The sequence below is a fragment of the Ramularia collo-cygni genome (genome assembly GCF_900074925.1).
Source record: "Ramularia collo-cygni strain URUG2 genome assembly, contig: RCC_scaffold18, whole genome shotgun sequence".
Lineage (NCBI taxonomy): Eukaryota > Fungi > Ascomycota > Dothideomycetes > Mycosphaerellales > Mycosphaerellaceae > Ramularia > Ramularia collo-cygni.
Genome location: NW_019716272.1, coordinates 166,392 through 193,314, shown reverse-complemented (window position 1 = coordinate 193,314; position 26,923 = coordinate 166,392). Strand labels below are relative to the sequence as shown.

At 52.2% G+C, this 26,923-nt stretch overlaps 12 protein-coding genes; 4 read left to right on the top strand and 8 right to left on the bottom strand.

The window, feature by feature from the left end:
* Positions 1 to 408: 408 nt before the first annotated feature.
* On the top strand, positions 409 to 1,797 carry RCC_09510 (probable POT1-acetyl-CoA C-acyltransferase, peroxisomal; the record flags this gene model as incomplete). XM_023774752.1 has 3 exons in its annotated part: positions 409 to 476; positions 571 to 751; positions 808 to 1,797. The coding sequence occupies 3 exons, from the start codon at positions 409 to 411 to the stop codon at positions 1,795 to 1,797; spliced, it is 1,239 nt and encodes a 412-aa protein (XP_023630520.1).
* A 554-nt stretch (positions 1,798 to 2,351) lies between these two features.
* Positions 2,352 to 4,054, bottom strand: RCC_09509 (acetyl-coA hydrolase Ach1; the record flags this gene model as incomplete). XM_023774751.1 has 3 exons in its annotated part: positions 2,352 to 3,662; positions 3,721 to 3,843; positions 3,908 to 4,054. 3 exons carry the CDS (start codon positions 4,052 to 4,054, stop codon positions 2,352 to 2,354), a joined length of 1,581 nt encoding a protein of 526 aa, XP_023630519.1.
* A 687-nt stretch (positions 4,055 to 4,741) lies between these two features.
* On the bottom strand, positions 4,742 to 5,971 carry RCC_09508 (related to translocation protein sec62; the record flags this gene model as incomplete). The annotated part of the gene is made up of 1 exon (XM_023774750.1): positions 4,742 to 5,971. The coding sequence occupies one exon, from the start codon at positions 5,969 to 5,971 to the stop codon at positions 4,742 to 4,744; it is 1,230 nt and encodes a 409-aa protein (XP_023630518.1).
* Positions 5,972 to 6,374: 403 nt separating this feature from the next.
* RCC_09507 (related to FAD dependent oxidoreductase) lies at positions 6,375 to 7,707 on the top strand (the record flags this gene model as incomplete). XM_023774749.1 has 2 exons in its annotated part: positions 6,375 to 6,593; positions 6,658 to 7,707. 2 exons carry the CDS (start codon positions 6,375 to 6,377, stop codon positions 7,705 to 7,707), a joined length of 1,269 nt encoding a protein of 422 aa, XP_023630517.1.
* Positions 7,708 to 8,210: 503 nt separating this feature from the next.
* Positions 8,211 to 9,791, bottom strand: RCC_09506 (uncharacterized protein; the record flags this gene model as incomplete). The annotated part of the gene is made up of 1 exon (XM_023774748.1): positions 8,211 to 9,791. The coding sequence occupies one exon, from the start codon at positions 9,789 to 9,791 to the stop codon at positions 8,211 to 8,213; it is 1,581 nt and encodes a 526-aa protein (XP_023630516.1).
* A 699-nt stretch (positions 9,792 to 10,490) lies between these two features.
* RCC_09505 (related to oxysterol-binding protein) lies at positions 10,491 to 14,357 on the bottom strand (the record flags this gene model as incomplete). XM_023774747.1 has 4 exons in its annotated part: positions 10,491 to 11,645; positions 11,699 to 12,926; positions 12,977 to 14,164; positions 14,329 to 14,357. The coding sequence occupies 4 exons, from the start codon at positions 14,355 to 14,357 to the stop codon at positions 10,491 to 10,493; spliced, it is 3,600 nt and encodes a 1,199-aa protein (XP_023630515.1).
* Positions 14,358 to 14,842: 485 nt separating this feature from the next.
* On the bottom strand, positions 14,843 to 15,682 carry RCC_09504 (uncharacterized protein; the record flags this gene model as incomplete). The annotated part of the gene is made up of 1 exon (XM_023774746.1): positions 14,843 to 15,682. One exon carries the CDS (start codon positions 15,680 to 15,682, stop codon positions 14,843 to 14,845), a length of 840 nt encoding a protein of 279 aa, XP_023630514.1.
* Positions 15,683 to 16,287: 605 nt separating this feature from the next.
* RCC_09503 (uncharacterized protein) lies at positions 16,288 to 18,801 on the bottom strand (the record flags this gene model as incomplete). Its single annotated transcript, XM_023774745.1, has 1 exon — positions 16,288 to 18,801. The coding sequence occupies one exon, from the start codon at positions 18,799 to 18,801 to the stop codon at positions 16,288 to 16,290; it is 2,514 nt and encodes an 837-aa protein (XP_023630513.1).
* Positions 18,802 to 19,262: 461 nt separating this feature from the next.
* On the top strand, positions 19,263 to 20,874 carry RCC_09502 (probable phosphatidate cytidylyltransferase; the record flags this gene model as incomplete). XM_023774744.1 has 4 exons in its annotated part: positions 19,263 to 19,511; positions 19,567 to 19,933; positions 19,982 to 20,236; positions 20,288 to 20,874. 4 exons carry the CDS (start codon positions 19,263 to 19,265, stop codon positions 20,872 to 20,874), a joined length of 1,458 nt encoding a protein of 485 aa, XP_023630512.1.
* Positions 20,875 to 21,544: 670 nt separating this feature from the next.
* Positions 21,545 to 22,592, top strand: RCC_09501 (uncharacterized protein; the record flags this gene model as incomplete). XM_023774743.1 has 2 exons in its annotated part: positions 21,545 to 21,654; positions 21,704 to 22,592. 2 exons carry the CDS (start codon positions 21,545 to 21,547, stop codon positions 22,590 to 22,592), a joined length of 999 nt encoding a protein of 332 aa, XP_023630511.1.
* Positions 22,593 to 22,741: 149 nt separating this feature from the next.
* On the bottom strand, positions 22,742 to 24,344 carry RCC_09500 (related to TMS1 protein; the record flags this gene model as incomplete). XM_023774742.1 has 3 exons in its annotated part: positions 22,742 to 22,930; positions 22,983 to 24,203; positions 24,294 to 24,344. The coding sequence occupies 3 exons, from the start codon at positions 24,342 to 24,344 to the stop codon at positions 22,742 to 22,744; spliced, it is 1,461 nt and encodes a 486-aa protein (XP_023630510.1).
* A 1,380-nt stretch (positions 24,345 to 25,724) lies between these two features.
* RCC_09499 (uncharacterized protein) lies at positions 25,725 to 26,588 on the bottom strand (the record flags this gene model as incomplete). XM_023774741.1 has 3 exons in its annotated part: positions 25,725 to 25,773; positions 25,844 to 25,968; positions 26,022 to 26,588. The coding sequence occupies 3 exons, from the start codon at positions 26,586 to 26,588 to the stop codon at positions 25,725 to 25,727; spliced, it is 741 nt and encodes a 246-aa protein (XP_023630509.1).
* Positions 26,589 to 26,923: the final 335 nt, after the last annotated feature.

Genomic DNA, 26,923 nt, shown 5'->3' with positions numbered 1-26,923 from the left:
TTGACGGCCTCCAGAGGCTCCTCGCACTCGTACACCATGGTAAAGGCTGTCGCATTGGATGGGGATAATTCGTGCWTGGAGAGGTCTATCTCTTCAAAGAATTTCTTGATATATGCGCCTTGGCTTTGTGTGATAGATACTGCAGCCATTGGAGAAACGCACACCGACCGCCTCTGCCGGGGCCATTCTCAGCGACAGGTGGTGATGTTGTACATGTCCGACCGCAAAACTACCGGCCGTACACGCCGTAGATGTTTGGTTGCTGTGGGCCCGTCAGCTGCCGAGGGATCGATCAGCCGAGGTGTCTGGGGCCACGAGGTGAGCGTACCTAACATCTGATCGTCGGTGGTATATCACCTTTGTTGCCTCCTCCCAAAGACCTTACATCCACCCATCACCAATCACAAAATGGCCGCTCAGAGAATCTCATCGTTTGTTTCCCAGCTGACTCCCGGGCAGAAGCCCGTGGACAAGATGTAAGCCAAACCCAGCGTCCCTTCTCCACTCCTGCGCGTAGAAGAAGACCCCACCAAGAACCGACGAGCTGACAGTCCATGTTTCTTTCCACAGCCAGCAGAAGAACCCCGACGACATTGTCATTACCCTCGCCATCCGAACGCYGCTATGCAAGGCCCGCAAGGGAGGTCTCAAGGACACTCACCTGGAGTTGATGGTCATGAAGACCCTCGAGCAGGTCATCCGAAAGTCCAACCTCGACCCTCAGCTTGTGGAGGATATCTGCTTGGGTAACGTGAGTGAAGATGATGCGAYCTGGGCTACAATATCAGCGTCTGATCAATGTACCAGGTCTCCGATGCCAAAGCCGCCTACTATGTTCGCGCTGCAATGCTCGCCGCTGGATTCCCCAACACCACCGCCGGCTACTCCGTCAACCGCTTCTGCTCGTCTGGCCTCAAGGCCGTCCAAGACATTGCCAACCAAATCACCTCGGGCGCCATCGATATCGGTGTAGCAATGGGTGCCGAGTCCATGAGCGAGGGCGGTGACCGCCTCACCCGTCCCTTTGACGAAGAGCTCATGGCCAAGAACCAAGAAGCTCGCGACTGCATGCARCCCATGGGTCAGACTTCGGAGAATGTCGGTTCGGACTTTAACATCTCCCGTGAGATGCAAGATCGCTACGCTGCCGAGTCCTACCGCCGTGCCGAGGCCGCGCAGAAGGCTGGCTGGTTCGACGATGAAATCACACCCATCACTGTCAAGGTCGATGGTAAGGATGTTGTCATCAACAAGGATGAGGGTCCACGCTGGGGAACCACCTTCGAGTCTCTTCAGAAGATTCGCCCCGCTTTCCCCGACTTTGGTGACAGGAGCACTGGAGGCAACAGCTCGMAAGTCACAGACGGATGTGCTGCCATTCTCCTCATGAAGCGTAGCAAGGCTCTCGAGCTTGGTCAGCCCATCATGGCCAAGTTTGTTGGTGCCACCGTTGCTGGTCTCGCGCCTAGAATCATGGGTATCGGTCCATCCATCGCTGTGCCCAAGCTCCTGTCTCAGTGGGGTTTGACCATCAACGACATTGACATTGTTGAGTTGAACGAGGCTTTCGCAAGCATGGCATGCTATTGCCGGGATGTGCTGAAGATTGACTGGCAGAAGATGAACATTCGTGGTGGTGCGATTGCCCTGGGACACCCTCTCGGATGCACTGGTGCGAGACAAATCGTCACTGGTCTGAGCGAGTGCAGAAGACAAAAGGCCAAGGTCTTGTTGACTACCATGTGTATCGGTACTGGGCAGGGAATGGCTGCCATCTTCATCAACGAGCAGGTTTAAAAAATTGTGGGATAGATAGATGTGTTGTATTGGAATGAATCTTCTTCATGTGCTTCCGAATCTCCCACCTCCCACATGACTGGACCAAGGGCGGATGAAATTGAACGTTGCCGCCCTGCCTGTAAGCAGGCCAAAATCTTGTATTTTCTGCAACAACGAAGACATCATTCGATGACATTTAATCACTCGTATTTGACTCTCCACGAGTCTGCTGCTTTCCATGCTTGTAGCTACCTGTTCATAAGCATTGTCGACGTATTCACCACATAGAGAGGCGGCAATCTTCAATTTCGGCGGCCCTTGGACGTKTTGTGCAGACGTGTGCTGCCTTTGAGGCATCTGTTTTATTGCAGAGCGCTGCAGTTAGTGAATGAGGGTTTCACTAGTTGCGATTATACAGTCCGACTTGCCACACTGTGCCACCATCTTCTTCATTCCTTACTCTATTTTKGTATCGAGTTGTCTATATCTATTTCGTCACTGCTTGAAGATTGCCATTTCATATCTTCTCTTCCTGTGAGCCTCTGACCGAACATTCTTCCCTAATTTCCAGCTCAAAACTGCCATTTGGGCAATTTCATCGTACCCATTTCATTCAAGTGCTTGTGCATATCAAATGCGTGCCATAAATTCTGAGGCTGGTGACCCCAGCCCTTTCTCAAACACTCAAACTCGGCCTTGTCAAAGTAATCTTGCAGGATGGGGACGTAATCTGGATGTGCGCATTTCTTGATAATCTCCCTCGCCCTCTCTCTCGGAGCCATACCTCGCACATCCGCAAAACCTTGCTCCGTCACCACAACATCCAAGTCGTGTTCCGTCTGATCTACATGCGTGCACATTGGTACGATGCAACTCACTCCTGTAGGGTCTGATTTCGTCGGGCGGGTAGAAGGTGTGTGCATGATGCTGTACTTTGCACTTCGAAGAAAGTCTGCGGATCCGCCTAGACCGTTCAGCATGCGGGATCCCATTACACAAGTACTGTTGGCGTGTGCGTAGATGTCGACTTCGACTGGAGTGTTCATGGCGATGACTCCCAATCTTCGAATGATCTCAGGAGAGTTGCTGACGGCCTGGGAGCGGAGGAGGAGTTTGGGGGTATATTCTTCCCACCGTTCATAGAAGCGTGCGAAACCCTCAGGACTGAAGCGGATGGAGGTGGCGGTTGCAAAGTCGAGGTTGCCGGAGTCGAAGAGGTCAAGGAAGGTGTCTTGGAGGACTTCGGTCCAGACTTTGAGGTTCTTGAAGTTGGCTTCACCGCCAGAGAGACCTCCCACAACGGCGTTGGCGATATTTCCGATTCCTGATTGAAGAGGGAGGAGGTTCTCTGGGAGACGGCCGTGTTGAACTTCGTGTTTGAGAAACTCGATCAGGTTTCGGGCAATTGCTTTGCTGTTCTCGTCTTCTGGAGTGTTGGGTGTAGTTTGGTCTGGGTAGGTGGATTCCACGATTGCAATCACTTTCTCCGGATCGACAGCGATGTGAGGGGTGCCAATGCGATCTTCAGGAGCAGTAATCATATATGGCTTGCGGAGAGGGGGAAGATCTGTATAAGTGATATCATGAAGGCCTTCGAAAGAAGGCGATGCGGTATTCAGCTCAATGATGATCTTGTCGGCCATCTGAATGATTTCTGGTGACGCTCCGACACTCGCACCCGGAATGATGCCGCCGTCTTCTGTGATTGCAGATGCCTCCACAATCGCAACGTCCAGACTGTTGTTGGCCTTGTGTTTGGTGTAGAAGCCGTACATGAGATCCACTGGAAACATGGACAAGTGTTTATCGAAGAAGTTGATGTTGCCATTGTTGATGCCTTTGGCAATCTCCTTGCCGACTTGGTGAGGTGCTCGTCTTTCGATCTGTTGTGTTGCAAGTGTTTAGCAAAGGAGTTCATTGCTTTAAACTGTCCACCCTTACCATGTTGTTCCGCGCCCAACGATTCTCCGTCTCCGCTCCACTCGAAGCACCCACGAACAAGTTGTACTTTAACTTTCCCTGCAAGTTGTTCTTCTCGACATGATCCGCCAATGCGGTAGGGACCTGCAAGACTCAAAACATCAGCCCACCGTGGACCATGTCTTGCTCAAAAAGTACAATTCGATACCATCTTCGGGTATCCCACGCCCGTAAACCCACTCCATCCAATGTAGCTTCCATGTGGAAAGTGTTCAATCAAATCCTCCGCCTTTGCTAGTTTCGAGAGATACGCGGGATGTCGACAGCGGGCTTTGAGCATCGCGGAAGCCGCCATGTTGACAGGGTGGAAGAGAAGATGGCGGTGAAGAGAAGACGCGCCGAACGCAATACACCAAGATAACTAACAAGTCAAATAAGGAGAAGGAGTGACTCAAGGAAAAAATATAAACACGACATCCATTGACAACCGCGGGCTGCTGACGTATTTTACCGCTCGTCCGTGATCTCGACAGGGGTACTGGTGGAGCTGACGTGCCGCGGTTTTGGCGGGAGCGACAACGGCACCGAAGTGCAGGAAGTTCCATCCATAAGGTGAAGAGAAATAGTTACGTGTCGAGCAAATCTGTCACATGCAGCCCAGAATTTGTCGAAGTTGAAAGTGCATGTAATTTTGAGTTTCACTGGCGGCCGGCGGACGATCCGGCAAGTCCGGAAAAGACCATACCTTTTTCTCCGTGGTGGACGGCAGGATCTCAAGATCGGCGGTATAGATATGCTGTAGGAACTGAGTGCATTTTTGTAGTATGTTGCAGCTGAGCGATTAGTCGGTAAGTGTGCGAGTTTTACCTCTAATCAGGCAAATGCCATCGTGCGCAGTAGATATGCCAGAACAAGCGCTACCCAGATCTGTGGTATACAATTGATAGCCATCCCGCGCAATCATGAACGCTGTGGTTGTCAAGCTCATCTGTCCTCAATGCCCGTTTCCCTTCCCAAAACGCCGTGCAACATAAGCAATCACTCAATCATCATCTGCCTCCTCCACCTGTGCCCGCTGGGGAATGCTCCTCTGCGTCACAGCGTTTCCTTTATTCTCCAGTCCCGTTGTTGCAGTATCCGCAGCCTCCTGAATCGCTTCTACACTTCCATGGACATCCTTTCCCCCGGCTCCGACCTTCGCTCTCCTTGCCTTCTTCGCCTCTCGCTCTTCCTTCTTCCGCTTCTTCATAGCCTTCTCATCCTCGTGCCATGCCCAGACGGGGCGGAACGAGTCGAAGAAGCCCACATCCTCGAAGAGATTTGGATATAACCATAGACCGGGCTTGACTGTGAAGACAGTGAGCAGAAAGATGATGAGTCGCACAATGGCCATTCCAAAGAACAGACCCAGCAGTCCAAGCATCGCCATGCTGACATACCACACTCCAATACGGAGGGTGTATGGCCAGACAGGGAAGAAGACTACCATCAAAATGGCGAGGAGTGCTCCTCCCGCGTACAGCTTGTTCTTCCATTGCGCGCCCTCGTATATCCAGACATAGTGGAACTCATCCGCAGCTTCTTGTTGTGGAACGACCTTGACAGTCCACAATCCCTTTGTCCGCTTCTTCTTTCCGTGGTCGTGTCCCTCGTGTGGATCAATCTTTTCCACCCGCAACGCCAGCATCGACAATGGCAGTAGCTTGAATGTGTTCTCCGCCGTTACGCGATCGTTTACTTCCGGTAGCAGCGGATTCTTCGCACGTGCCTTCTTGTAGGCGTCGGAATGCAGGGCACGGATCGCTCGTTTGACCTTGAACATGTCCTTGCGCTTCTCTTGAAAGATGCAGGTACGGGGTTTGAGGTTGGCGGCGGAGGATTGAAGAAAGGCAGCGAGGGCGAGCGCTTCTGGTTTGGGTGGACCGGGAGCAATGGGAACTTGCTGACCCGGCTGTGCGGATTGTTGCGCCTGCGCCTGCTGCTGTTGTTGTGCTTGGGCTTGTCGTTGTTGATGAGCTGCCATTTGTTCCTTGAGTCGTTCAATATATTGAGGAATGGTCAGTCCCGCCTTCTCCGCCTCGGCCGCCAGTTGCTGCTGCATCGCGCGCAGTTGTTCCGGTGAGGGTTGGGGTGCGCCGGGAGGGAATTGGAATTGGATCTGGCCGGGTCCTGTGGGTGCTTGTCCTTGTTGTGGTGCTCCATCCTGTGATGGTGGTCCTTCCTGTGCCGGCGGCGGTGCACCCTGCTGCTCGGGCGGTGCGGATTCGGCCATGATTGCGGCGGTGTTATTGGAAAGTGAAAGGGAGAAGAATAATAAATGGGAGGGCGACGTTGACCACGTCTAAATTTGGGAGGATGGATTCAAGACACGTCACTTGTTAGAAAGTGCGTCCCACGCGCCATCTTTTCGAACGCGAAGACAACACCTGTAACTTGAAAGCTTCTACGTATGAACACATGTCCTGAATCTTTCCGATTTTATACTACGGGTATAACCTGCGCACCAAGGCGCAAAGGCTGACGTGACGGCTGTCAGAAGAGTTGCCTTCATCTTCTTCACAAACTTCATCTCCATCTGATGATCTCCGCTTTCTTTTCCTCTTTAGTCACATTTCCATCCTCCAACAATACCTACCCATACCAGTGGCGTTGTATGCTCCAATTCCCACCCCACAATGAACACGTTCTCTCGCCGCACATCTTCTCTCCTTCCTCACGTCCGCTCTTTTTCTTCTTCCCGTCATGTCCGAGCAGACTTTACACATGCCGTTATCGGCGCTGGAGCAGTTGGCCTGGCTATCGCCCGCCGTCTGCAACAAGTCCCGGGAGCTCAAGTGGTGCTGATAGAAAAGCACAGCATGGTGGGTTCTGAGACCAGTTCTCGCAATTCCGAGGTATTCCATCCAATACACCTCAAGCATCGTCATGCGCCATCAAGACTGAAATGCAAAACCTCAGGTCATTCATGCCGGCCTCTACTATGGTCCGGACAGTCTCAAAACCCGCCTTTGTTTGAAGGGGAAAGAGATGATGTATGACTTTTGCGAGAAAGAACGGATTCCGCACATGAACTGCGGCAAGTGGATCGTCGCCCAAACAAATGCTCAAATRTCCGAGTGTGAAAAAGTCCACGATTTTGCCAAGTCCATGTCCATTCYCATTCGATACGTATCGAAAGAAGAAGCTCAACGTCGAGAGCCGGAAGTACGTGCTGAATCGGGCGTTCTCGAATCTCCAACAACGGGGATTGTAGACTCACACGATTTCATGCAACATCTACAAGGCGACTTTGAGAACGCAGGAGGCACGCTGGCGCTGTGTAGTCCCGTCACTCGAATTTCGCCTCCTTCATCTGGGGGTGCGGAATGGAAGATCTGGACAGGTGCAGGAACGACTGAACCCACGCCATCCTCTCCAACACCTCAGCATCCTTCTCAGAGCTCTTCTCCCGAAGAAGATACATTCATAACTGCCGAGACCGTCGTCAACTCCGCGGGACTCTACGCATGTGCGATAAATAACATGATCCTGCCGCCTGACAGACACATCAAACCTTTCTACGCCAAAGGGACGTATTACACGTATTCCAAATCACATCCCAAACCATCCACGCTCGTCTATCCCGCCCCGACTCCGGGTCTTGGTGGTCTGGGAACACATCTCACACTCGACATGGGCGGACAAATGCGCTTTGGACCGGATGTCGAGTGGGTAGAATCTCCCAACGATCTCGCTCCGACGCCGAATCGTGAAAGGTTTGCTGCTGCTCTCGAGGAGATTCAATCTTTCCTGCCAGGCATTGATGTTGATGCGATATCCCTCGGCTACGCAGGGATAAGACCCAAGTTGGGAAGATTGAGTGCGACCGCTGGAAAGGGCTTTCAGGATTTCTACATCAAGAAAGAGGAGGGTGTTGAAGGATTCGTGAATCTCTTGGGGATAGAAAGTCCTGGGTTGACGAGTTCTTTGGCGATTGGCGAGGAGGTTTGGAGATTGCTGTATCGATAGATGGAAGATATGTGATAAGATCGCGAGGGTATGATGCACCATCTCTATTACATTTCAGACACGCATCCGCCAATACCACATCCAACCCAATTCTACATCCATTCTTGGAAYGATGGTCCCAAATATACACACTACCACCTTCGTCGTATCATCAGTCGGCTGGACAAGATCATTGAAACTGGTTCATTTCCCACTGCACACCTTATCACCTCGACCGAAATCCACAACCTGTTCCGAGCTTTACGATGCCCTGGTCTTCGAACATCGATTTGTCGCCAAGAAAGTCCTGTGGAGAGGAGCTCAAGATGTGGTTCATGCCTCAACACTGGAGGCGCAACTGCATGAGATCGCGATCCAGCACGTCGGGTGGAATGTCCAGCTTGTGCCCGTTCATGGGCTACGGCAGAATTGAACTCCAAGCAAGTGCAGTCGCAACGAAGCACCCCTGCCAGTCCACTCCATCTATCTGCACATGGCATACGACGGAGAGAAGATGGACCAAATCAAATCAGATCCTCAACGAAACCCTTCAGATCGTCATCCAGAACAGCCAGGATCCACACCAAGAATCTTTCCGGAACTCCCTGGCAGAACCAATAACGATCTCCAAACTTCCTCGGCAGTATGCAGAAATGCGCAAAGATGATCAACGCGGGTTGATTTCTCTCCTCCAACATCCGCAAAAACTGATCTGGAACGTGGCGCGCCCAATAATTCAATCCACTCCACACTAATGCTATCTCATCGCTRTCGCTGGACCCTGTGAAATATCCGGAAGGATCCTCCACTTTGGGACATGCATACATGCGTTCAAAAGCCGTGACGAGGGACACGCAAGCTGACCAGGCAGCTTTGGCGTTGGGTGTCTCCAGCTCGGAAGGGTCTGGGGGTGTCTTGGCAAATCGGTCGTACAGCCGGAAAGGGAGGGTAGTGAGGCGTGCAAGGAAGTCAGGCGGGATATTCGAAGGATTCGTGGGAGCCTCTCCTGGAAGGTCATTGTGTWGATCGAGGTRCTCSAACTCTTCGATAGGAAGCTTGAAATCGCTGTCGTCTGGGAGGAACTTTTGCAGTGATATCAAAGTTTCGATACTGCCACGCATGAGATGCAAAAATTCGACAATCTGACTTAGATCGTTGTAGCCTTCCTCACAGTCCGGAATGCGGCAGCATCGCTGGATGCTGATAGCTCGAGCATAGGCTATCAATGCCACTGCATTGCTTGAGTCTGGACGTTGAGTTAGATCGCGGAAGTCGGACAAGCTGCAATTCTGGTACAAGGTCGACGCTTYTTGGTGTTGTTGCTTCTCGAGTGAATCTTCAGAGCTGGTCCTGGAAAGGTGAAAGGCAGCCAGACCAAGAATACCGTACATCAGGAATGGGAACTTGAGRGCTTCTTGCACAACAACTATTGACCAGTGGTAGGTCGTCTCAATGTCTGATTTGGGCAGTGTCAAGCTCGTGACGGTGGTGAAGTGGTGAAGGTACCGTAGTGCGACCATGTCCAACGGCGGGGGAGAATCTAATTGACGCTGGAGGTTACCATTGCCATTGCCATTGATTTCCGTTTCTTCGCCACGGCCGCCCGAGTTTGTGGTTGTTATGCTCGCCGGCGGGGACGCAAACCCGGGCCCAGATGTATGAGACTCGAGCGGAGCAGTCACTTCGAAGTAGCGGATTTTGTTGCCCCTGAAGAATGTCTGAAGCCAACAGTCTCTCGCTCGCACGTTTCGTGATTCCCGCTCACCGTGAACGTCACTCCAGTGCTGAGCCATGCGCTTCACACTGGCACATACATGATCGCATCCCGGCATCAAACATTTGTGTCCCTTGTATACCGGGAGCTCAGGAACGGGCGATGAGCTGGAAGGGGGGTCCACAACATCACTTGGATCCTTCAGTTGGAGTTTGCATAGCTGTGAGAGTAATTTTCGGCGCTCGCCTCGATATATCTGGTGTTTGAGCAGATGGCTTGCGAGTGCAGACGGCTGAACCGCAAACTGACATGTGCGGCATATCACCACGCCGTAATCTTCGTAGTGTTTGAGTAGATCAGAGGCGTGGAGCAGAGAATCGTTGGAAGGCATTGGCGCAAGTGATGGCTGTGATCCAGTCCAGCGAGCAGGAAGTTTGCTACTCAGCCAGTGTGCGATGACCACAAGCCCGTTGAAGGCTTGTAAGGCTTGATGCTTGAATTGACGGGCGAAGATAAATATCCTTTATGATGTCGGTTCATCGTCCCATGTATTGCTGATATGTCGTGGGCTCGTAATGTGCTGCTCTGGTCAGTACAATACGCGAGGACGTCTTGAGGCGCTTACGTGTGAGTTCCTCATGCCACAATTGACGCCACTGAGCCTACGCAAGTCTGTCCTCTGCTGGATGCGTTTTCTTACGATAGAATGGTCAAGAAACAGGTTGAGTGAGGTGTCAAGACTCGAGACATCGAACAACCTTGTGACTAACGACGTAGTCATCAAACCAAAAATTAGTATGTCAAGGGTTCCATGGAACATTACAACTACATACCTTTAAGGAGACTGGCAACTCCAACAAAACAAAGACCTCGATGTCATTACTTTGGAACACTGAATGAAGGGGCATTAAGAGCGAACATCGATTACTTCGAAGGCGAACATTGTGCGCGGACAGTTCTTCACATGCTCGGAGAAACCTCAAAAGGGAACGCTCTTGAACCAATCCCATCTCCAGCAGATGACAAGATGCGTGGCGAGAAAGGCTTGGGGTATATTCGAAATCAATGCTACGGAATCCACTACGTGAGATCAGAAAATCTCCTCCAGCCCCTCATCCTCCCACTTCCTCTCTCCTTTGGCAACACCGTCTCTGATGTCCCAGTAGTCTCCACCAAACTGCCAGAATTCCTCCCCAGTCACCTCATGCTTCCCCTTTCGGAACCATCTCGGCTCGAACTCCTCCCCGTTCGCCTCCCTGGCTTTCCTTCTCGCTCTCTGAGCTTCTTCGACACGGTTCTTCTCCTCAGCAGCGAAGTCGTACTCGCCCTCCTCCATGGCTCTCTGGTCTGGACGGCGTCTCGAATCCGTAGGTGGAAGGATCGGCTTCAACTTATCTGCAAGATCATTCAATGTAACCACAAAAGGTGTGATGTTGAATGGAATCTCGCCCATGGGAGGTCGATAGTGCGCTTCCCATACCAGGAAAGCCTTCTCGTCACCTCCCTTTGCAGTGACATCCGCGACTTCATAGCCAGGAGTGAGCCTTGCGTAAATGCGATCGTTCCATCTCCCACCCATACTCCATCGCGTCACGCCCTTGGCATCGACGACCTTGCCGCTAACTTGGAATGCGGAAGATGCCTTCCAACCCTTTGGCTTAAAATCCAAGTAGCACACCTCGCCAGTAGTCCAGTTCTTGACTTCCATTGGGCCGTAATTATCGACCACAGGGTTGCCGGTGATGATACCCACAACACTGCTCGTGACCTTTTTCCATGTGTACACTTCCTCCGGACTTCCATCCTCGGGCCGAATGTGACAAAACCAAGTACCCAACGGATTGAACTCGAATGACTTTCCGTAGAATTTTGATCGCACGGAACTCTCGCCGTAGTATGTCCAGTTCTTGCTCTCTGCGAATGCCGCGCCAACGGGAGGGTGATGGCTGACCTGTTCGATGAAGAACCTGTATCCCTGATCAGGCCGGACATATTCATAAGTCTCGCCAAGAAGCGGATTGAAAGGCTTTGCAACGCGACCGATGGTACCAGCGTACTCAGACGCCGCGAACCCAGCAACGTAAACCAGACGCTCGGTTGAATCAGATCGTGTAGCCGCAGTGTCGAGGAGGTCGGTGTATTCCATATCTTCAACAACGCGGTAGAGGAGAGAGGTTGGCTCGTTGAAGGRGACAGGAAGAGTCATCTTGGTCATGTCTTTGCCAATCATAGACTTGAGGATGCCCTGCAGATGAATTGGTTAGTAATAGCAAGCCTCGCAGGAGTGAGAATACTAACCCAAAGCCCAACCTTTGGACGGTTATCTGCGTCCAGCTTCAGTCTCTTCCTGAGCCCATCTTCATAGCCTTTGTAACTCTTCTCGATATCGGTCTGCCGGTTTTGACGATCTTTCGTGGATGCAGGATCGGCGCTTGCACTTGCGAGATCAGTATCTGGCTGCTTCACCGCGGCCGCCTGTTGCGAGGGCTCCTTGGCCAGCACCGGCAAACTCTGCACAACCTCCACCTCTCCGGCATCAACTGCGTCAAAGAACTCTTCTTCCTCCTCGTCGCTCTCGTCGTCACTCAAAGCAGCTAACGTCGGTCTTCTCTTGATACCGGCGGCTGGGACTTCCAACAATGGCTTGTTTACCGCTTCACCCACTGGAGTTCCTTGCTGAGATCCACCCTCCAACGCCTCCCGCAATCTCTTCTTCGTCCTCTTCCTTTTATCCTCACTCTCCCCAATTCGGGTCTCAAGTGCCTCTTGCTCTTTTGCGACCTTCGCCATTGAGTCTTCCCACATTCTTCGCAAATTCTGCTCTCGCTCTAAGCGATACTGCCAGTACGCCTCGTGATCCTTGGTGATACGGCCCATGTCATTCAGCAGGCCCTTGAGATTACCCACAGCGACTTCGTAGCTTGCAAGCGCTTGAATTACATTAGCTTCGCCGAGTCTCGTGTCTGGGTTCGTCCGGCTTTGTGTGCTCAACGCCCCGGAAACCTGCTCGAGAAGATCCAATTGAAATTTGGCGGACAGCGCAGTGATGCTGAAAGCATCCTTTTTGTTGGTAGGGCGTGGTTCGTGGCTGCTCGCATCGTCGTCGATATCCTCGTCGTCGTCGTAGCCGTCAGCTGTCCCAGCGGCAGATCGACCGAGAAAACGCATATCTTGTGCAGACGCGGCATCGGCGTTATCGCTCGGATCGTACGCGCTCAGGTGGTCGCCAAGTGTGCTGCCTCCGAATTGAGATGTAGCTGTAGGCGGGCCGAGCTGCGAGCTTGTGTCCAGATCTCTGGTCTTCRATCGCTCGAGGTGCTCATGTCTTGCGCTTGCCTCTTGGTTCTCCCGCTTCTGTTCCTCTTTTGCCTCGTCTTTTGCCCATTGGATGGCATTGTTCAGTGCCCAAAACCAGCGTTTACATTCGACTTCGTGATTGGCTTTGAGATCGTACTTGACCGAGCTCTTGCTGCCCATGATCTCAAAGTGCTGCTTATCTTTCGGATCCATCTGTAGCTTTGCGATTCTAAACATCGTCAGCGCGGGCTTTAATGTCATGGATAGAGCTGAACATACTTCATGTTGATGGCCCCACGACAAGCACTGCCCGCATCATCTTGATTCTTGTAATACGAGAGCACCCCGTCCTCCAGAACGAACCATCGAAGTTTGTAGCCTCCTCTATAGTTGGTCCACTTCTTGAGGTAGCCTTTCATCTCTCTACTGTCCTTGCTACCGGGTCCGCCAGCGTCGCTACTTGCGGGCGCCTGAGAACCTTCACCGAGAATCGTCTTTTCCTGAATGCTGCGTTGAGCTGCGGCTGCTGCCGGTGACTTCTTGAGAATAGCACGAGTGTGATCGTCCTTGGTGACGTCCTGAGCCAGCTTCCCTCTGCGGTCTCTACGGAAGGGATCCGCACCGTTAAGGAGCAAGAGTTGAGCGAGCTTCGTATCCTTCTTACGAGCAGCTTCGTGCAGCAGACTACCACCATCTGAAGTCGTTGCGGGGTCTGTGGCTAACTCAGGGCCGTTGATGTCCACCATTGACTGCACGCGTGTATCGCTCAAAAGCTGCTCGAGGGTATTGTAGTCGCCAGACGCAACCAGCTGGTGGATGTGCCGTACATTATTGTCGATGAACACGGAGCGTGCCAGCTGCAAAAGTTGGAAAATGTCCGGGTTACGGGCCAAGTCTAGGGCAGTCTTGCCTTGATAGTTGGGGAGTGAGTCGTTAATGTCCTTTTGCTCTAGCAGCAGCTTCACCACCGGCAGTCTTCCAAGAGATGCAGCTACAGCGAGGGGAGTGTTGCCGTCTCGATCTTTGACATTGACATTGGTCTCGCTCTGAGACAAGACATACTCAATCACCGCCACGTCGGCGCATTGAATGGCCAGGTGTAGGATCGTGGTCCCTTGTAGCTTCGTCTCGGGGTCTGCTCGTGTAGCCTTGGAGATGGCACTTGTATCTCCGCTTCTCAATGCCTCAAAAACCTTGAATAGCCGTACCGACTGTTCTAAAGTGGCCCCGGGCGGAGGAGTCACTTTGGGAACATCGCTCATGTCTTCCTTTGTGGGTGAGCTGGGAGATATACTCGTCGACGTTCGTGGATGTATTGACTGCATGGAAATGCGGGAGGGAGTGAGATAGGTATCGTCGGCGGGCATTTCGCCAGTCTGGGTGCTGGTCGTGGATTTGGGAACGTCTCCGCGACTATGTATTCGTGACAGGGCACGAGTGACGGCAGATTTGCTCCGCTTGTGCGTCCTGTGATATCAAATTGCAGTGTCAGCCTGAAACCACCTCGTGAAAGGTCCGTCTTTGGAGGTCGAGGGGTGTTGGGCGAGAGTGCCGGATAAATAACGCCCGCAGATGGGAGCATTCAACAGGGGTGCAAGGCGGGGTGTAATTCCACGCGGAACGATACGTACGCTGCCTGTGTTGTCTCCTCGGGGTCCATCTTTGGTGATGTCGTCTGGGAAGCAGACGTTGACTGCTGTGTGGGCTCTGTAACAGCAAGAGATGGAGAAGAAGATGAATGGGGAGTTGGTAAACACAATCTACCGCCGATCGTCGCCTACAAGGACAGCAAGAGCAATGACGCGTATGGGGCGTGAATGCCGCGCTAAGGAACCTGGTGAGATGCAACAAAGACCACAGCCCCTCTCGATCGTCCTCCTACACTTGGCATTCCATTCGCGTCTTGACAGCGGATGGTATAAATGCTCTTCAACTTCCATCATGCGAACGTCTGGATCATTGCTGGCATCTGGACAGAGACGCGGAGAATGGGCCGAGTCGGGGTGAAACTTGCAGGAAACCAAATACTGTAGAGCGTGGAAGCTAAGGCTGCAGGTGAGTGCCTGGGACGGTATGGTATTTCGCGCGCTTTGCTATCGTAGGGCTGATCTTGCACCTATGTACTCTCTGTAAGCGACGCTTCTCTCACTCGATCTCACCATCCTCTTCTAAGCCCGCCAGAGGACTATCCGTCTTCTCCTGCACCTCTCCCTCCTCGAGATCCTCCTCAAGTCTGGCCGTTCCGAATCCTGCATCAACTTCCTTTTTGAACAGTTCCAGTCTCTCCTTTCGAACCGACTTCTTCAGTGCCTCGGACAGCTCCGCATCATCTCCCGCCATCTGATGCTCTTCTCCCTCAGTCTCATCCACCTCAAGTATCTCCTCATCTTCGCCGTTGTATCCGCCCACTCCTTGCTCATCTCCATCCAGTATGCCATCATCCTTGTCAATACTTGTTACTTCCCAAGTCCTCGCCAGTGGCCTGAACACAAACGAGATCCTCGACCTGATTCTCTTCATACTCTCCGCGTTCTCCATGTGCACGTCCAACCTCCTCACCTGGCTCTCCAACCATCCAATCTCTTCTCTAGCCTGCTCAAGCACCTCGCAAACCGCGTCCCGATCATATGTTGATATGATTACATCCCGCTTCGCTGGTTCAAGGTCCACAAGTGATCTTACCTCGCTGTCTCGTCCCTCGTAGAACTCATCCACGTCCACTGCAATGCAATACTTGAACCCGGAGGCCTGTGTTGCGGCGCACTCCAGCTCGGGATCGAGTTTGAGAGAGATCTCCAGAATCGCAAGATAGAGCGCTCGATGAAGTTCTTGCAGACCGAAGCCATCGCGGCCGCCTTTGTCGGCATAGGCTCCGTTGTTTGATGCGAGAAAGTCGGGTGTAGTAATATCGCCCTTGAGCCAGAGCTTGAGCGCGCTGACGCCAAAGATGGGCGTATCGGGCGTGGGGTTGAGATATGAGGCCATGTTGGCGCGGGCCGATGGCGAGATGATTCGTGGTGGTTTCGGTTGGTTGGGAGAGGAAGGCGCAAAAGGGAAGTCACGATGCGAGGAAGTCGCGGAAGTGCAAGGAAAGTAATCTCATGATGCAAGCAAGTCAAAGTGAATGAAGGCTGTCACACGCTTTGAGTAGATAGACACACCCTCATACCTATCCAGGAAGTTGACAGGAACCCGCTTGACCTAAAAGACTACTTTATCGAGAGGGGGAATTATGTCTTCGCGCGTCATGTGCACCAGAGCTGTCGATATAAGGAATTATCAGCAAGAGCAGCACCCTAAACTGCACTCTCAATTGGGTAACGGCCACTCTGCTAATAGCAAGGATTCTAACGGGCTTCGAATCATCAAGCCTGTAGAGAGCGAGGCCTCGGGACTTTGTGGACATAACTGAGGATGCCTTGTCCTGATGAACAATCCTCATATCGACAGCTCTGATGTGCACAATCACAAACCATTGGGAGGATGGCCAGGAAAAGGAATTCTGAAAAGTTCCCAATCTGTCTTGTCATCATAATGCGGAAGCCGTACTTGGTCATGAATACATTACTTCACAAATGGACCAATCATCATCACCCGTCTTCCATGTCAACCTCTTGTCTGCCTGACCCACCTTCCGTGCCTACCACTGTCGATCGACTTCCCCTAGGCGTCTCAACAGCTCTCATAACCATTTCACCCTCTTCAGGCCCCAACATGTAATCCAAAATTCCGTGTGCGGCTTCCATGACGACTTCCTCTATTCCTTTTTCGAACACCAAACAGTCGCTGAATGCGACCCTCGTCATTGAGATCAAGAACTTGTGGTACCCGCCCAGCACAGTTCTCAACTTGGGCACAACGTCGAATTCATCACCGTGCGAACTGAGGATGTGGTAGAGGATTCGTATACTAAGACTGATGGAGCGAATTTGGAGGTCGTGGGTGTGGTCGTTGTCTGAAAAGGTGGTGACAAGGTAAAGCTTGTTGATTTGTAATGTGAGGAAACGGACGAGTCTGCCAATGACACTGCGATGCTGGGCCAGTATCAGCCCACCGTGAGTTGATGAGCACATCTCATGGAAGACTTCCAAAACCAGAATGTGAAGTTCGGTAAGCYCCGCTTCGGTATATGGAGGCTCTTCTTCATCTTCATATCCTGCCCATGGTGTGGGGATTTCGAAGAGCATAGTTGTGAGTCGCTCAACAATCTGTCGCTCTTGCTCGGCTTGCTTTTCAGGGTTGTTCGCGACGATGACACCAAAGGTGGCGGGAAATGCGGATGTCTTCAAGATTTGCACCATGGTCGTGATCTGACTTGCAGGTAGCGATTTGTGTAGGAGGTTCAACATCCACGCATGATCCATTCTCTGCCAGAATGTCTCTATTCGCGGCGGGGAAAGAGTCGCGGCTTGACAAATGTCGTAAAGAAAGTCGAGAACTTCGTCAACATCTATCAAATCGGCGAGTGTGTAAACAAATTGTCGATCCATCTGCGAAGCGAAGATGGGATTGATGGCTGCCCGTGCAATGGGAACAGATATTTGTTCGATTGATCTGACGCAAAGGGGTATTGCTTCTTCAAGAAGATGAGACTTTGTTGCCGCCAGCTCCGTTCGAAGTACAAACCGAAGCATGTCTATGATGAGATAGAATGGGGTAAAGGTTTGCAGGGAGAAGTCTTCCGTGCACCTTTTCCACAAGTCTAGCAGAATCTGGGAAATCTTCAATGGCAGCCCTTGTTCGTCAACATCATCTGCCGCGTATGTCATCTTGTCGAGAAAGATGGAAGAAAGAGCCACTTCCGGGTGAGAAGGGAAAGAATACTTGGCCAGGGATTCCACCGTCCGGGCGTGGCCTTCATATGGACGGTGATTGAGGAGGAGTTGCATATACTCGTACCTGCCGTCTTTCTTCACCACGGCTACCTCTGCGGGAGCACTCTCGGATGTTGTAGTCTGTTCCGAGCTTTCGTGTTGAATTGTGAGTGGGCGTTGCTGGTTAAAGGACAGCGCAGCTACCGGGCTGTCGTTGGCAGTCCTCTTCCTTTTCGCACCCACTTTGGGCGTCTGGTCTCTTGCCTTGTCTTTACTCCTGCTGGGACTCATCAAACGCACCTCATCGTCATCGAAGCCATCACCAAGACCAGTTCTTTTRCTTTTCCGCGGAGTGCCCATTTGTGTCCCAACTCGTGATTTCGCCGTGCCATTGACCCTCTTCGCACGATCAGCTTCCTGGGCAAGATCGTGGTGGAGAAAGCGATTGTCCGTCTCCATCTTCTCTCGCTCCTTGCGTTGTGCTTCTAGTTCCGCCTTTTGCTTTGCAGCCTCATCCGCATGTCGCTTCTGCATCACGGATATTCTGGATTCGTACTGGCGTGTCATCTTCTCTTGATTGCTCCGAACAATGGAGATTTCACCCTGCTTTTGTCGTGCTTCTTCTCGAGCCTGCTGCTCTGCATGCTTCAATCTCGCCTGTTCGGCCTCCAACTCGGCAATTCGTGCCTGTAATGCCGACACGTCCATGGAGCTCGATTGATGCGGCTGACTCTTCAAAAGCGGTGCTCGCTGCCATATGCCAAACGTTTGGCTTCCCAACTCGGCGTCCGCAGCCGCAAATGCTGCAGCTGTTGAATTTTCCAGTTCATCATCGGTTTGAAGATCCTGTCGGGGAAGAGGTCGGTGTGCGAGTCCCGATGCGGGTTGTATGATCATTGACGGCTCGTCAAGATCGATGACTTCTTCATCGTCAAGGCCGTAATCGGAGGAAGGAGGCTCCGGCGCGCTGGGAGGTGGCGCATTTGGAGCTTCAGGTATTGCAGGTTGAGGTCTCACGTCGATTGACGGCGAGCGTGTGGATCCTGGGGCACGATATTGAGGATTCCGATTGACGCTGGCTCGATTCAAACTGGAGGCATTGTGGGCTTGTCGGCGCGCAGGCGGAGGTTGAGCCGCTCCTCGAGGACGGGGAGGGTTGAAGGGAGCTCGAACATGCTGTATTGGTGCTGGTGCTGGTGCTTGGGTGGAGGAGATGGCGTGTTGTTCGAGTTCTTGGAGGGTATCGTTGTTGAGGTCTAGGTCGTCATCGGAGAAGAAGTCCTCGTCCATTGCATCTGTCTACCTCTCCGCTCTCCGAGCCATTTGTGCAACGTGCAAGCCAATCTCTGAGCCAATCTCTGTTTGGGTTGCCAAGTGAAGTGATTAGATGTGATAAGGGAACGCGAGCAATGCGACGCGCATAAATTTAGACTTTATTAGGCGATGACATCGTCTCGCAGATGCAAGCGCAAAACAACCCTGGTTGAAGCGAGCTCAAGAGGTTTGAGACACCCACCCACTTTCACATCCAACCCCACTCGGCGCGTAAGGAACAGCGAAATGCACGACGGCGACGCGAAGTGAGATTGAGAGGAACATCTGGCCGTCTTCACAACCCCCACCCGCGACGCACAGCACACCACCATCCGCGACATCCCCCCTCCCCTCCGCCGACTGCCGTGACCAGCATACGCCTGCACAGCCACACCCACATCACATCACCCTGCAACGCCGACGGCAACGCCAACTCGATGACGAAGCCTGGTACCCACAAGAAGGACGTCAAATTTCAGCATCGCGAACGCCGACTCAGCTCCAGCAGAAGCGACATGTCGGAATCACATTACGAATCGCCAAACGACGAACGCAGCTCGTCAAGAAGCACGGGAGCTAAGAGTCCCACGCGCCACGGCCTTCACTCCAGGCATGAAAGACCCTCGAGGATTGAGCGGACAGACACCACCGCCAGCGGCTGRGCAACGGAGAATGAGGACGAAAAGGTATATTATATTCATCCTATCCAAGGGCATACTTGTACTGACAAGACGTGTCCAGCCCAAGGTAGATGTCTCGGAGTATGAGAAGAAGAAGCAGTCCTTCATCACCCGTGCCATCTGGACTTTTGCCATGATTGGTATCTTCTTCGGTTCCATGTTCGCTGGACACATTTATGTGATAATTATTGTCACCGCCGTCCAAATCATTTCCTTCAAAGAGGTCATTGCCATTTCAAACGTTCCCAGCAGGGCCCGTTCATTGCGATTCACCAAAACGTTGAATTGGTACTTTCTCGGCACGACCATGTACTTTCTCTATGGAGAGAGCGTCATTTACTACTTTAAGCACATTGTGCTGATTGATCGTGTGTTGTTGCCATTCGCGACACACCACCGATTCATCAGCTTCATGCTCTATGTCATGGGTGAGTCGTCTTGTTTGGAGGTTGTGTTCTTGCTGACGTCCAATCCAGGCTTTGTCTTCTTCGTGGGCTCCCTTCAAAAGGGTCACTACAAGTTTCAGTTCACCCAATTCGCCTGGACACACATGGCTCTTTATCTCATTGTCGTGCAAGCACACTTTATCATGAACAACATCTTTGAGGGAATGATCTGGTTCTTCCTCCCCGTCAGTTTGGTTATCATCAACGATATCTTTGCGTATATCTGCGGCATCACCTTTGGCAAAACACAGCTCATCAAGCTGTCACCTAAGAAGACTGTTGAAGGTTGGTTACATCTCTGGTCACGTTTCACCTCATACTGATCATCATGTTTAGGCTTTGTTGGAGCGTGGATTTGCACAATCTTGATGGGTTTCTTCTTCACCAACATCCTCATGCGCAGCACCTACTTTACCTGCCCTGTTAATGACCTCGGCGCCAACATCACTACTGGACTCAACTGCACCCCGAATCCGGTCTTCATTCCGCAACGCTATACCCTTCCATTCGTTCCGCACGACTGGACCTTCCTCCCGACATCCTTCAGCATCTCGCCCATGCAATTCCATATCCTCGCCATGGCGTCTTTTGCATCCTTGATTGCTCCATTTGGTGGCTTCTTCGCATCAGGTCTCAAGCGAACATTCAACATCAAGGACTTTGGTGACTCCATCCCGGGACATGGAGGCATGACCGACAGAATGGACTGCCAGTTCATCATGGGTTTCTTCGCCTTTATGTATTACCAATCCTTCATCGCCGTACATCACGCAAGTGTGGGAAGTGTGATTGAGACCGCAATCACGGCGTTGAGCGCCGAGGAGCAGGTGGCGGTTGTGAAGGGTTTGGCGCAACATTTGTACAACCAAGGAGTGGTCAAGCACAAAGTTTTGGAGTATTTGAGTGAGAATGTGCAGGCGTGAGGGTCCAGAATGATTCTACGCAGGATGATCTAAGGATAGAGCGTTGGACGTGAGAGAGCCGGCTTTCATGATGCTAGAATACCCTTCTCTTCTTCGTTGACTTTTCCGTTTCGTCGGCCTGCTAATGGCTCAGGGAGCCAACTTGGCTGTGGCCGACGATCTTCTCATGAGAGACTACTGGCACTTTTCAGGCGGGTTGGTCGGCACCGTCTGACTCCCGACAGATCAAGGATCTAGGTCGGAGAAGCGAGCGACACGAGTCAGCATGACCCAGCATCCATGATTCAACACCACTTATCAATATTGTTTTCGACAAACATTGCAATCACCAGGACGATGAATACCAACTTCCCGTATTCTCGGCACGTTGCTGAGGATTCGTGTGAGGAACTTCCTTTGACCAACTTTCAAATCTGACAGACGAGGACAACCTGGTCCTTTCATCCTCTTAGCCCGTGAGATGTCAGTCATCGGACGCCGCATAGATCAGTGTCGAGACATGGCGGTGTTGGGAAGGCTCGAGCTTGGTTGTGTCGTTGTCACTGTTTATATGTGTTGTTGTGGCTTGAGATACACATATCCAGAGCTGCGGGTCTCCAACAATACTGAACATTCTACAACCAATTCATTMGAGCAGAACAGACAAAATTAGCACGACCAAATCTTCAACATGCCTAAACGCAGACCAGAATTGCCAACCATTGGCGAACAGCCAGCCCAGAAGAGACTTTCGAGGTCGTTGTCCACGTTGGCGGCCAAGGCATCGAGTGAAGCGTTGAGGTAAGGACTCCTCAACATATGCCCTGCATGATGTTAACACTCCGAGTAGATATCAACCATCTGGATCTTTTCTCAACGTCTTCATGCCCAGCTCAAGACACAGCAGTCCCCGCCGAAGCATAACACCGTCTCCTTTGCCAAAAGCCACACCCAGCAGGCCAGATCCACTCACGCCCGGTCTGTCTCTCTCGAATCGCCTTCTCTCAACACACCCATCCTCTGATGTTGCCAACGTCAAAGAGGTATTGTTATTCCCCACCTCTCTTGCAGTGCTCAACGCATCCTGGATCTGCCGCTTCTCCATCAACACAACCCCTCAACTGGGAACACCGCTCCCATCTCACATTGAAGAATTCCTCTTCCAAAAGTATGTGAGCGGTATTCCTCTTCCAACCGAACAGCAGGAGAAAGTGCCCTACATTCATTTGGGATGTACAGCATTGGCCTTTCAACTGCATTTCTATCTCATCCTTCCAAAGGGGAACGTCTGTCCTACTCGTCCTATCGGTGGAACCGGCCACATGCCATATCGAGATCTACAGCTCATCTACGACAATTGTATTCGACCTGCGCTAGACGAAGCCTATCCGAAGAGAAACGGATGGGCAACGTGGATTGAAGCCAAGAATGAGAGTCATTTGAAACCCCTCAAATCTCGACGACAGCAAGTCGGGTCTTGTGAACCTTTGCAGGAGAGATTGCATTGTGAGGGATTGGGAATGTTGTGGAATGCTATAAAAGATTGCGRGGATGAGAGTGTCACAGGGTTGATGGAGGGTGCGGTTTTGGTTGCTTTTGGAGATGTTAAGAAGCATGATTGGCCTGGTGGGTGGGTGCCGAGTTGGTCGCTGTTCAGGCAGGCTTGGGATGAGGCGATTAATGTGGAGTATCTTGGCGGATATGAGAAGATTGTGGTTGAGATGGAGTTGGGGTTGTGAGGGGCCTTTTCCTTGAGTCGATTCGATCTCGGGTTGCAAGCGTTTGTTTTTTACGGCCGGAATGGAATGAGTAGGCAAAAAATGGAACAAGAATCACATCGAAACACAACAGTCATTCAATACAATTCGTTAGCGCGGATATCAATGAATCAATACTCAAATCGATCGGGCATCATAACCGGCGCAGCGAGCGTCCAGCCAAAGATGCCATAGCACACCCATGCGCATACAATCTTCACCCAACTGGCCCAGTATGTCCTTCCAACAGGAATGAAGTCCCCTTGTTGAAGGTCACGGTCGCCGCCAATGTTCTGTGTCAGGAGTGTTGCTACCCAGGCCTGCAAGAGATGTCAGTACATTCATTCTGGAAGCTGAAGCCTAAGCACTCACCGTCGCTAGCATGAAAATGACGTGATACAATGAATAGTTGTACTGCGTCCGTTGCTTCTCATCATCGTTCTTGTGCTTGCCCGCACTCTCATCGTCATCCTCATCATCGCTGTCATCCAAGGCAGAAGCTGGAAGTGCGCCACTCTCCACCGCTCGTCGGAGAGCCTCGGCACGCATTTCTCTGCGACTCTCAGGTTGGGTGTCGACGAGTCCATGGCCGCCAGCCTCATCATCAGCATCAAGACTGACATATCCACCAGCTTTGCCACTGCCAAGTGCCAGGCCGTAGGTAGCTGCGCGAGTGGTGGTGTAAGCTACAGTGAGGAAGGTCACGACCGCTCCGAGGACAATGGTCGCGGTCCGGGTGGGGGTAGCGCGAACGAGCGGATTGCAGTTCTTGTCGTCAGGCTCCATGGCTACGGCTGACATTGTGAGATATGTGCAGTAGATGGAGACTGTAGCAGCTTGTGCGAGACCTGCTCTTGGGTTGGATGCTTGGATCGCTGGATGGATGGATAGAACGGAGATGCCGAGGAGGAAGACCAGGTTGACGGTAATGGCGGCCTGGTTCATGCTGCAGCCACTTCCCGCGAAGAAGATGTACATGACGATTGTCAAGGCGATGCTTCCCAAGTACATTCCCAGCGTGCTTCCAATGAGGATCCCCCTCCACATCCCCGAGTCTGTGTCTTCAATCTTCTCAATGCAGTATTCGGCAAAAGTGTGGGCCAAGTCCACCAACAGGACCAATCCTAACAAGAGGAAGAGAATGGCGCCGGCTAATGCGACATAGTTGCCCCATACCTCGAAGAATCGATTGGGGATGAGGAAGCTGAGGACGATCAAGCCCAGCCAGACGAGAATCTTGGGGCCCCACCATCCGTTTTGAATGGATGCTCGCTTGTCTTTGGAGGATGTGACGCCGAGGAGGAGCATGGCCAGGACGAAATGGAAGAGGCCGAGCGCGAAGTTGATACGGTGGACTGCTGCGAAGCCAAAGCAGTCGTGACCGGCGCAGTTGATGGTGACGTAGTCGAGGAGGATGCCCTGGAGTTTGTGGACGGCCCATGGGGTGAGGAGGACCCATGAGAGGAGCGAGTTGAGGAGGAGGATGAAGGCGTAGGCGATTCGTGTGGCGATGGAAGAAGAGCATTTGCCGGTCGCGCTGCACAGAGCGGAGCATGTCGTTGCGCCGCAGCAGGACGCGCCGAATGTGAGGAGCTGAGATGGTGGTTAGTTGGGGTGGAGATGTGTTTTGCGCCGGCGGTGGTGGAGGGATGATGGTGGGGTGGAGGAATGGGTGACACGTACGGTACCCATGCTGGGGATTGCCAGCAGCGGGAGGGATAGAAGCGCACCCATGATTGTGTGGTGTTGGTGGTGAGCGTGGATGGAGAGCGTTGTCGCCGCCGCCGCCGCCGCCTGAAGGTGATTGTGAAACGCGAGGTCGGGATCGGATGACATGACGCGGCAAGATCCGCGATCGATTGGTGACTAATCAGAAAACAGCGTCTTCGTCACCGTCCTTGGTATGGTTGGTTGTGCATGGCATGAGCGCCAGCCAGATTGACCAGGAGCACAACAGCAAGCCTTGAAGGACTCTAGCCTTGGAGCCATCACGTAGCGATATGAGACAATCGCCGATCTCGACACCATCAATCAAATTCCTGACCGTTCAGTCGGCGAATACAAATAAATGTAGCTGCGGATGCATGCGGGAATAGTGCTGTTGAGATCGTTGTTCTCTCTGGTGTATGGATGGATACGCTGGGTACGATGGTGGGAGGAGTACTCATCGTAGCCAGAGCTGTCCAAGTGAGGGATTCCAAACACCCTGATTCTGATTCTGCCAGGTGTTCTCTATCTCACATTAGAGCTACTGGAATCCCACTCGGTGCTGGAGTCGTCTGTATTGCAATGGCCTCTGTTGCATCCCATACTTGGCCACCTCAAATGGTTGTTATGTACATGCTCCGTCCATGTCATTAAGACGCTGCTGCCATCAATATAGAAGAGCTTGCCAGGCCTTGCGCTCTCGCTCTTCTTTCCAGGGGATGCGGCTTCAAAGCTGTAATAAATGGTATGTCGCAATCAAACGAATGACACTACGGTTGRCACGACATGGCAAAGTCACGAGGAAAGTTATCAATAGCAAGGAAATTTTCATTTTAGGGGGCTATCTCTGACTTGGTAGTCATGATCAGCCTGTGCTCGCTTTCACCTTTCGCTTCAAAGTTTGCACTTTGGACATGGCAAGCTAGTGTGTTGGATCAACCTGTGCTGGCCTTGTAGCGCTGCCKGTCTTCCATCCCGCCAATCTTCGATGTGGATTGCAGACTTAAGGAGCTATCACCTCGGCCATTTCCACGAGTGCCACTAGCTTGACCACCTACTTCTACGGGCAACGGAAGCGTGGGACTCTACGCCCCTTTCCATTCATGCCCTGGTTCTTCTCCGTGTGCTCTCTCGATATGATGGCGAACTTTGAAGCTATTAAACTCCGTCTGTTATGCAAATGTCGGGCTCATATACTGTTGGAATAGCTATCCCCAAGGCCTCATCATAGTCTCAAATCGCCTCTGCTACTCCTCAAGCTGCTCAAATTTCATCTTAGCCTCGTCGTATTGAGCCTCGCCTTCCGGGAGCTCCTTGTCACCATCCCTGCCATCCTCCCTCGCCAGCTTCAAAACAGCAGATTCGACTAAAAGTCGAATTTCCCCAGCTCGTCCTTCACAGCCTTACTCACCTTGACGACCTTGCAGACGATGGCAAACATCTCGCTAGAGTAACCCTTGCTCTTGTTCAGCTCATCGATGGTCTTCTCCGTCTCCTCGAAGATGGGAAGAATCTCATGTACCAACCTATCAGCACGAATCTTCATCTGAGCGGTGTGGTCCTGGAGCTGCTTGACCTGCAATCTCTTCTGCTTCTCCTGCTTGAAGCACTCCATGAKCTCTTCTGGGGTAGGAGACTTCTGGTAGAGGTACTTTACAACGAATGATTAGCTCAATGATACAGAAAGAGTAGAGGTGTACTTACGATGTCTTCGCAAGTGATGGCGGGAACTTGCTCGCCGGGAAAAGCACCCTGACCCTCGCTGTTCTCGTAGCCTGTGCTACCCTGCTGCTGGCCGAGAAGAGCGCCCTCTCCGCCCCAAGGCTCGCCGTTCTGCTGGACCAAGCTGCTCTGCTGCTGATTGAGAAGAGCGCCCTCTCCGCCCCGAGGCTCACCGTTCTGCTGGGTCGAGCTGTTCTGCACACTGCCGTCGTCGCCGTAGCCAGTRTTGCCGTTATCGTAGTACCACGACTGGCTCGAATCGTCAAAGAACATACCCGCACTGGCACTGTACCAACGCCCATCGTCGGTCCAGGTGACGTCGTCTTCGGGGTACTCCTGGTTGGCGTAGCTGATGGACTCATTGATTGTGGCATTCTTCTCGATCTCTGCCGTCTTCTCGGACTGAACGCCGGCGTGGCTCTCGAGATAGCCCTCGGTCTCACTCTCAAAACCGCCCTCGGTCACACTCTCGAAATCGTTCTCGGTTTCACTCTCACTCTTGTCTTTCAGAGTGATGCCCTTCTCGGACTGCTGCTCGGCGCGCTCCATGCTCGTGTTGGTCTTGGTGAGCGTCAGTGTCAGCTGCGATTTTTTGGGACCGCAAGTCTTGTGATGGTGCCCTCAGAGACCTCACAGATCATGCAGACCGCGCGGTGGTTTACTCACAGGCGGTCAATTTGAATGCGTCTGAGCGGTGCAGAGAATGTGGCGGCAGCAATGTTGCACGGCGGCCAAGTGGTGAGTTGTTGCGTGGTAGTGCAGCTGCAGTTGGTGACCGAAGTTGACGGCGCAGTTTGCAGAGAATGGATTGGGGGAAGGGAACGTGGATGTTTGTGGAAGGTTGTGGAAGAAATCTCACAATCAATGTAGCAAACAATCCAGTG